General features: G+C 41.3%; 1 protein-coding gene across 1 annotated transcript; it reads right to left on the reverse strand.

Annotated features, from left to right (window-relative positions):
* Nucleotides 1-970: 970 nt before the first annotated feature.
* On the reverse strand, nt 971-8386 carry LOC309477635 (immunoglobulin superfamily member 11). Its single transcript, XM_082140939.1, has 6 exons — nt 8221-8386; nt 7389-7543; nt 5564-5762; nt 2092-2247; nt 1895-2017; nt 971-1709 (listed from the first exon to the last, which is right to left on the reverse strand). The coding sequence occupies exons 1-6, from the start codon at nt 8282-8284 to the stop codon at nt 1510-1512; spliced, it is 897 nt and encodes a 298-aa protein (XP_081997065.1). The 5' UTR covers nt 8285-8386; the 3' UTR covers nt 971-1509.
* Between the last annotated feature and the right edge of the window lie 1816 nt (nt 8387-10202).

Here is a 10202-nt window from a genome sequence, read left to right on the forward strand (position 1 = left end):
TTATATGATCAAAATACAAATTGTGAGATATTACAAATTAAAATTAAAATTCTGAATGATAGGCCCTGTCCCAAATGGCGCACTTCATGCGGACTTTCGGTCTCGTGGACTTGAATTGCGCGTGCTCGCTGAGTCTACGAGTCCGTAGGCCGTCCCATTCAGCATTTTACCGCTCTGAAGTGTGCTCAGCAGCGCCCCCTTTGTACCCTTGAAGCGGTCTTCCACGAAGCCCGCATAGATGCAGGCTCCACGCACTTTAACTACCCAGGAATCCTTGCGAAAGGCCAATCAGACAACAGATGGGAGGAGATTTCACTCACGGATAATTGTTGACATGGCTGTGAAGAAAATATTACTGTTTTTATGACCTAAATGTACATTTTACCAGTTGTTACCTACAGTTTATACAAACATTATGGTCATCGACCAGTGGTTGATGTCTCAAACATAATAATAGCGTGTTTAATAATACGATCGCATTATGATTCATTAAATAAATAGAACCGAATGGCAGGGCTTTACTGAGTCATATGTAAACATAGTATGAATATTGAAACCTGTAAATTGAAAAAAATATGTTTAAATTATGTTTTAAAATTGTAATCTTAGTTCAAATGGAACATTATGTATTATGTACAACTGTATACATCATTTAAATAAGCATGATTTATCTATTGTCTAATGCCCAGGTGATATGCATAATATCAAAATATAGAACTGTAAAATTAGGCTGTGTAGTGGACATGCAGATAAGACGTCGGAGCGCAAAAATGTGATTTCTCCTGTCCAACAACAACCAGACCGTTATTTCCGGCATGCCGATCGAGTCTGTCCCAAAAATACCTCTCAATGCGCCCTCGTGGACTCGCGCCAAGGGCCCTATAGGTCTGCACTACATGACGTCACCAAAGTGTGGACTCTGAGGAAGTCCACAAGTCCGGAGTGTGCCATTTGGGACAGGGCCATAGTATGACACTGAAGACTGGAGTAATGGCTGCTAAAAAAAATCAGCTTTGCCACAAGAATAGAGTACATTTTAAAATATTAATATTTTAAATTGTAATATCTCAAGGAATCATTGAAGAGGATTAGCTCAGAACAAAGTGCATGTATCTACATTTTTATTGTCTGAAAAGAATGTCCCTTTCAGAAGACAGACTGAAAAGAATGTCCCTCCACAGAGAATATACACCTCTACCAAAGGACCAAACTCAAAACTTTTATAGTGACTTGATTGTCTTGAGACTGTGCAGCTTAAAACCAGCCTTTAAAGTAATATGGTGTGTTAAATGCAAATTAAGATCTATTTCATAACATCTGGAGCATGCTGTTGATTCCCACATGAAAAAACTATTTGTTTACCGTAGTCTTTAGGACAATTGTAATGCAATTAAGCACTTAAGTACTTTTTGTCAGGTGAAGTATGATCTTTTCTTTTCTGTTGTCTGACAGAAACTTTACATTGAGATTAGTGCAGAGATGATCCAGTTGTGAGTTCCTGTCCTCGTCTCAGACAAAGGAGCGTTTAATGAGAGCGGGTGTGTATTTGATCTCATTATAGCACTCGTCGTCCTCATGGCTGATCCTCCATTTGCTCTCCTGTGCCGAACGGTGGAGCCACAGCACCAGCACCATCAGAGCCAGCAAGAGCAGGGCCATAGAGAGACTCAACATCACCCCCTGCAGGATGCCTGGGGAATTATCTGGAGCTGTAGGGTCACGAAAAAAAGAAAATCTGTCATCAACTCACCTTCATGTCGTTCCAAACCTGTTTTCTTCTGCAGAACACAAAGTAAGTTTTGAAGACTGCTCTGGTCTCTCTTATACATGCAATCACAATGAATACAGATGCAAAAGCACCATAAAGGAATCATAAAAGTACAGAAAGACTTACGTGTGTACACAGACAGGTTAATGTAGCAGTGCTGAGTTCCTAGTGGGTTGGTCACTGAGCAGCGGTAAAGGCCCGAGGTTTGCGCAGACACATTGGCGATGTGGACAGAGCCCGTCATGTCGTCTGCGACACATAAGGGTGTGAAACAGTTTCTGCATGTCTGATGTTTTTCAAAAACCTGTGTAAAAATGTTTTACCATCCATGTTCACTGGCAGTGTAGTCTTATCTGGTTCTAGCTTCTCCCAGATCACCTGTGGAGTGGGAAAGCCCTCCACCACCCCACAGGACAGTCTCACATTGCCCCCAGCATCTGTGTCTCCTTCCCATAGACACACAGGGAGTGATGGGGGTGCTGCACACACACACACACACAGAGTTATGAAACCTGAATTACAAGTAGTCCATAAACTGGAAAGAGTTCAACTTGTGTAAAGTATAGCAGTAATGTTGCACAAACTTGTGGAAACGTGGTGCCTCATTTATTAAATGTTATGTAGAAACTAACTGCCCTACATTTAATCTTGCGATCATTTCTCAAATGTTACGAACGTGTGATTCTGAGAACTGACATGAGCACAAAAGACCTGCATAGCCCTACACCTTTCTTCCAGATGTGAAATCTATAAATCGCAAATGATTTTGAAATTGTGAGCATACGCTACTCACACTCTAAGTTCAAATCTGTGCATATGCACGTTTTTTAAATGAGGCCCCAGGTTACAAAACACAGACCAGCCTGCAGATCCAAACAGCTTATGGACTAACTTCAGGAGTAAGTTTATTTCATGTTTCAATCAGAGGCAGAACTACACTTTTATACATGGGGGTGGCCAAGACGAGCATGGGGGTGATGGATTGGAAGGATCCACATCAGAGAAAATATATTGATCTGTGAACTTCACTCTGTAATGAACAGCATTGAATGATTCACTTTCTGCTGCTGTTCTAGGTTAATTCTAATTAGTTCAAATTGATTCACTTCATATTAAATGTTTTATTTTTTAATAGTCAGGAAGAGTCATGGATCTTTGAACTTTTAGTTTGCTGACTTTTTATTTATTTATACAGGTTAAAGGCGAAGAGGGTCGATGATCTGCATTAGGAGTTGTAGTTGCGGTTGTGCTTGTTGATCCAGAAGTTCTTCATCGTTCATGTAGCGTTCAAGCAGCAACTATTTTTCTCTTCGCTCCTTCTCCTTGATTATTTTCTTCTCCTCCTTTTTCTTGGCCTTCTCCTCTGCCCAGGTGAACAGAACAAGTAGCACTTTTCGTTTGCACTTTTTCTGGACGTTCACATTGTGCTGGGTCTCATTCTTGGGACTGTCAGGAGAGGCGACACAGAAGAGCTTCATTGTGAGCTCATCGATCTGAGAGGCATCATCCGAATGGCCTTGGAGTCTCCCATTTCACTGGGGTCTCCTTCCTCAAATCCCTGGACCTCCACCCCTTCGCTCGCCCATGCTTCCTCCTGCACCTCGCTGTCCTTCTCCAACCATGGAACCATCTTTCACGGTTTCATTTCAGCCTCCGGCGTTTGGGGGCGTTCTAGACTTAAGTCACTGACCCGGATGGTCCTCCCAGTGTACTCCAACATACTCGTTCTCCTCATCCTCTATATCAACCAGCATGAATTGTGGAGGTGGCTCAAACGGGGAAGGAGTGAACGGCTGAGGCTTTCGGCTGGGAGGACAAAGCGGAGCCACGACTTCATCAGGTGCAGGAATGGTGCTCGGAGGAAGTCGATCGGGATGATGCACTTGGGATGAAGAGAGCCGGATGGAAAACAGTTCATCAGGTGCTGGAGTGGGATGCGGAGGAACCGCCAATGGAAGCATCTGTGGTTTGGGAGGACGCACTTGGGATGAAGAGCACTGGATGGAAAACAGTTCATCAGGTGCTGGAGTGAGGTGTGGAGGAACCGCCAATGGAAGCATCTTGGATGAAGAGCGTCGGGGGGAAACAACTTTGTTGGAACATGGAGGACTCGCCAACAGTTTTGGGAGGATCCACTTGAAGCGGAGAACATGGCAGGGATAACACATCTTCAGGTGCTAGAGCTGGTTTCTGAGGATGCACGGTGGTTTTGTCACTGGCGGCAGGGGTTTGAAGCGAGCGTCTGGTAGAGCGAGGTGTCCGGAGACACTTGGAAGCATTGGTAGTTCTCCCTCTATTGGCTTTAAGAAGGAAGATCTGACTGTAGCATGCAGAGGTTTGAACTCCACAAGATGTGGTGTTGGCACTGTGATGATCTTCTGTTCCTTACATTTTCTCTCCTGTTTTTCTTTTCTCCAGCTTCCCTAAGCTCACTTTTCCAAACTGTGCAACTCTCTTTTTTTCTGGTGTACACGTCCTCTCTTCTTTATCTTTTCAAGGCTGAGTGTTACTGTCTATATCAGCCGCATCTTTATCACTGCCTCCTTTATTGATCTTCACCTCTCGTTCCTCCTCTCTCTCTCTCCCAGCTGGTACTTCTCAGGTACCTTGCGGCGTCTCTTCCTGCACTTCCTGTCATTGGCAGTGAAGTCGAAGGCCTCACACTCCTCTGGAAGTTTCTCTACTGCCGCTAATTCTTGCGCTGCAAACAGTTGATGAATGTTTATGTAAATAAAAGCCTAAATTAAATATCATCATATAAAGAGATCTTGAACATTTTGGACTGAACTGCTCAATTCATTTGAATTAGTTTTATGATCTCTTTATGAACTTTTTGAAGCGTCAAAATGCTAGTTGCGTAGACTGTCAATGAAGGGACATAAAGCTCTCGAGATTTCATCAAAAAGATCTTCATTTGTCTGATGGGTTTGGAACGGCATGAGGGTGAGTAATTAACTAAATCATTTTTAGTTTTTCATTTACACCTAATATTGTATTCTAAATAAGCTACCAAAATTAGATACCAGTGAAATTTCACAATTCTCGATTCCAACTTGTATACCACAGTAAAACTACGAGCCCAACTGATATCAATTTAAAACATTATTGAAGACAAAAGAACTGTGCTAAGAATTAAGTGCTTCAAGTGTTTCAGGTCTAATAGTAAGGTACAGAAATTCAATAATCAAACGTAAAATAACACATAATCTTAATCAAAATAATGCATAATCTTCACTGTATCAAAGTACGATATTGTCCGTAAATACGAGTATTAGTGCGCTCTCTGTGTGCTGATGAAGCTCCAAATGCCTCACACCAGACACGTTGCGTTGTCAAGTTCAAGGCGGCAATGCAAAACAGTGAATCTAGGTCAAATTCCAAACGCCGTTGTTGCACCCTGAAGGGCACTTCGGGAAGAGGACGCCATTAAGCGTTCCTTTATCCCGTTATTTCTTTTTTTAAAACTAAGAAAAAATGTAATAAAATAAGTAAATGATAAGATTAAAATAAGCAACTAAATAAATTAGATTAAAATAAATCAATTGAAAAAAAAATGTTCGTTGATAATATTAATATAGCCTACATTAATTTAGATTAAATATATACAAATGTTGATTCATATAAATAAAATTAGATTACAATTAAATAAATAAACCAATAATATTTTTAATGGTATGGGAAATGCATAATAATGTTAGGCTACTTAATAGAATTTTTTTAATATATATTTAAGTAAATTTTTCAGTGTAAAAATTGGGTGTTTATAAAAGACAGATGCTGTGTGATGTATGATACCCAGAACAGTGAGGCTGAGCTCTCCTATTCCAGGGTCTCCTGTCTCAGGTGGGTTGCTGACCACACAGCGATAGACTCCAGCGTCAGACACCCACGTGGAATTCAAGATAATGTCTGCGCTCCAGGGCATGCCAGCAAAGCCCACCCTGCCCATGAATGAAGGGCTTTCAATCACCTGCCCTTGATCATACACGATCACCTGCACAACAAGAGAGATATCAGTCCTTATAGAGCTTAGTCAAACTAGCTAGCACCAGATTTCATGTTTGAAAGGAATGAAAACCAGGCTGTGAGGGATAGAAGTACAGTGTGTTCAATTGATCGTAGGTTTAACAACATGTCAATGGTTGAGTTGACGAAACATTTTTCCAAACACGTTCAATGGACAAAAATTTCATAAAACTGTTATGAAAGTTCTGAGTTTTCAAAAATGATATATGATCTAGCACCATACTGTGTTAAGTTGCCATTGTAAAGACTGTTAAAAAAAGGGGTGCGTTTGAAGCTCCCTAGCTTGTTAATCAATGTTGAGCACAACAGGGTTTCCCAAAGGGTTTGTGAGGAAACCTCAAGGGGTCCGTGAATTGATGTAAAACTATTCATTAAATCATACAATTGAAATACATCACTTTAAATTAAAATGTATAATCAGAGAACTGTGAACATGCATGTGTTGTTAAATTATTAAATAACTTATAAAAAATCTCAGAGGCACTTGAGGAAATCCTTTAGGTCAAAGGGGTTTGGCTAACAAAAAAAGTTTGGGAATCCCTGGCCTACTACACATCGGGACACTGGTTACTAAATTTTCAACAACATGACTACAGGTTGTAAAACGTCACTGGTAGGCTTTTTTTTTTATGCTGTTTAACGAAAAACTTTGGTTTGTTACACATCCCTGCAACATTTTAGACAAAATGTAGTTATAAATTTCATATGTTTACTACCCATCTAGCACTTCAGAATTCCCGGATAAGGGAACATGAAGTGCATCCCAATTTGCATACTTTGTGGAATCTTTAGGGAGAGAACATTCCAGTAGACTGGAAGGATTTTACGATTGAGACAGCACATAAAATGGCTGACTCCCTAGTCAGTGCCCTGAATACTGAAATAGGGACTTGACTTATACCTTATAACCCTCCCAGCCTCATTTTAATCTGTTTCAATAATGCCTTGTAGTAGTTGAAAAACAGAATTCCAACTTCACAGTATCCATAAAACAATAGGGTGAAAAGTACCCGGATGACTACTTTCGGCAAGATTCTGAAGGGCACGCGCGTCCAATGGACACTTTACTATCCCATGAGGCCACTGGAGAGGATTTGCGAATGGCAATGAAGCTATGCAACTGACGCTGGTAGGTCACATGATAATGACTACATAGCAAATGCAGTGCATCCAGATTACATTAATACTACACACATTCATACTTTACAGAACATACTTTTTTTAATGGTCGCAAAGAAATTACATATTCAAAAGAAGTACTTTCTTGGAGAGAATTCTATTTCAGACACAACCTATATAACAATAACTATAAGCATCCAGACAGAAGGATAATAATGCTATTTTTATTCTATGGTATGTTATTTTGCATGCTTTAAAGTTGGATGGATTTTGATTGCCTGTCAATGTTTTAATTGTTCATTAAGTGAAGAAGAAAAAACGCTATGAAAACGTGATTCCATGTCATTGTCACTAGTTGTGGTGTGGACTCCACTAGTCTCTTTGAGTGATTTTTAGAGCTCGGTTATAGTTATTATCTATCTTGCTGTGAATGGGCCTTTAGGTCTATTAGCTGATTGTTGTATATGGGTGACACCTGTGTGGGGGAGTCAGGGTCCGAGACTGGGGTCAGAGTCCAGATGATGCTGAGTCTGAACAAGGGCATCATGGTGAAGAACGAACACGGCAGTGTGACAGAATCTCCCCGCACAACCTCCAGATCAGATTCCCTCACCGTCACCCGGACTGCACCTGGAGGGGGTGGAGGGAAACAGTCAAGCTGGGTCATTTTTAATGCACGTTTGTGCTTGATTTGAGGCCGTTTTCGTATTGTAAACAACTGGCAATGATAAATCACTAGCAGGCCTGTTTATTCTAGAGTTTGGTTGTGTAGCTCTCAACCTCTCTCCTTCCATCTCAATGGTTGTCTCATTACTGTAATGATGAGTCCCACCCCCACCGCTCTGCCACCCCCAGGCCTTTGTGTGTGTGTGTGTGTGTGGGGGGGGGGAAGCAAAGTGACTATAAAGCCTTAATTACAGCTGACAGCATTGGCAAGGACAAATACACCAACTGAGAGAACAATGGGGTTCAATTCTTCTAAAAAACTGACCAAAATTACATATACTACAATTATTGTAACATTAAACACCAATTCTAAAAATGCTCAAATTATCATTGTTTTTTATACCTCACTCAAACATTTCATATCTAATGGACTGATTTCAAAAGGATTTGTAATAAGAAAAACATTGAGATATTGACTTGTTATGGTATGCTACAGTATGTAAAACCCTGGTTAAAATCAGCTGTCTTCAAGTAATCGAGCAACAGTTCTCTTCAGTTGCGTAAATGTTCTTCTCCCCAAGTCACAAGGTTTTTCCGACCATATTTAACAGCCTAATGTTAACAATAAAATCAACACGTACCATATTGCAGAAAAGTGGACACCAAGCAGGCCAGCCAGAGGAGTCTCCATCCTGTACAGCCCATCTCTGAGAGATCCGTGTGTGCTTTCCTCCATACAGGTCAGTGTGTTTTCCCCTTCAAACCTCAGTCCCTGGCTCTGACTGGACAGGCATAACTGGGTTATTGGGCATCAAAGGGGGGCAGTTCTCGTTCTCGTTCTCTCTCCCTTTATCTCCTGCCCTCCCTCTATCGCTCTGTATCCCCTGTAACCACACACAGTGAATAGTTTACATGTCCCTAGTGTTGAATAAGAAAGCATCTGCTAAATCAGGGTTTTTTATGGCACAGACCTACAAATATTATGATCCCTTTGGATGACCCCCTTCCTAAAATATAAAGGCAGTTATTAACACACTATATTTCATAAGTGGGGGAGCTAAGATTTTTTGTTTTTGAAATAAGGTTGCATTTACAGTGAGGAAAATAAGTATTTGAACACCCTGCTATTTTGCAAGTTCTCCCACTTAGAAATCATGGAGCGGTCTGAAATTGTCATCGTAGGTGCATGTCCACTGTGAGAGACATAATCAAAAAAATAATAATAATCCAGAAATCACAATGTATGATTTTTTAACTATTTATTTGTATGATACAGCTGCAAATAAGTATTTGAACACCTGAGAAAATCAATGTTAATATTTGGTACAGTAGCCTTTGTTTGCAATTACAGAGGTCAAATGTTTCCTGTAGTTTTTCACCAGGTTTGCACACACTGCAGGAGGGATTTTGGCCCACTCCTCCACACAGATCTTCTCTAGATCAGTCAGGTTTCTGGGCTGTCGCTGAGAAACACGGAGTTTGAGCTCCCTCCAAAGATTCTCTATTGGGTTTAGGTCTGGAGACTGGCTAGGCCACGCCAGAACCTTGATATGCTTCTTACAGAGCCACTCCTTGGTTGTCCTGGCTGTGTGCTTCGGGTCATTGTCATGTTGGAAGACCCAGCCTCGACCCATCTTCAATGCTCTAACTGAGGGAAGGAGGTTGTTCCCCAAAATCTCGCAATACATGGCCCCGGTCATCCTCTCCTTAATACAGTGCAGTCGCCCTGTCCCATGTGCAGAAAAACACCCCCAAATCATGATGCTACCACCCCCATGCTTCACAGTAGGGATGGTGTTCTTGGGATGGTACTCATCATTCTTCTTCCTCCAAACACGTTTTAGTGGAATTATGACCAAAAAGTTCTATTTTGGTCTCATCTGACCACATGACTTTCTCCCATGACTCCTCTGGATCATCCAAATGGTCATTGGCAAACTTAAGACGGGCCTTGACATGTGCTGGTTTAAGCAGGGGAACCTTCCGTGCCATGCATGATTTCAAACCATGACGTCTTAGTGTATTACCAACAGTAACCTTGGAAACGGTGGTCCCAGCTCTTTTCAGGTCATTGACCAGCTCCCCCCGTGTAGTTCTGGGCTGATTTCTCACCTTTCTTAGGATCATTGAGACCCCACGAGGTGAGATCTTGCATGGAGCCCCAGTCCGAGGGAGATTGACAGTCATGTTTAGCTTCTTCCATTTTCTAATGATTGCTCCAACAGTGGACCTTTTTTCACCAAGCTGCTTGGCAATTTCCCCGTAGCCCTTTCCAGCCTTGTGGAGGTGTACAATTTTGTCTCTAGTGTCTTTGGACAGCTCTTTGGTCTTGGCCATGTTAGTAGTTGGATTCTTACTGATTGTATGGGGTGGACAGGTGTCTTTATGCAGCTAACGACCTCAAACAGGTGCATCTAATTTAGGATAATAAATGGAGTGGAGGTGGACATTTTAAAGGCAGACTAACAGGTCTTTGAGGGTCAGAAATCTAGCTGATAGACAGGTGTTCAAATACTTATTTGCAGCTGTATCATACAAATAAATAGTTAAAAAATCATATATTGTGATTTCTGGATTTTTTTTTTTTAGATTATGTCTCTCACAGTGGACATGCACCTACGAT

Source organism: Leuciscus leuciscus, assembly GCF_965113295.1.
Source record: "Leuciscus leuciscus genome assembly, chromosome: 16".
Classification (NCBI taxonomy): domain Eukaryota; kingdom Metazoa; phylum Chordata; class Actinopteri; order Cypriniformes; family Leuciscidae; genus Leuciscus; species Leuciscus leuciscus.

Excerpts from the sequence above, each read along its gene's own strand:
- LOC309477635 (XM_082140939.1), bottom strand. The coding sequence starts at position 8,284 with ATGGGCTGTACAGGATGGAGACTCCTCTGGCTGGCCTGCTTGGTGTCC. Across the intron at positions 7,544-8,220 it reads GTCCACTTTTCTGCAATATG|GTGCAGTCCGGGTGACGGTG; the intron begins GTACGTGTTGAT and ends CACCCCCTCCAG. Across the intron at positions 2,248-5,563 it reads GCTCAGCCTCACTGTTCTGG|CACCCCCATCACTCCCTGTG; the intron begins GTATCATACATC and ends GTGTGTGTGCAG.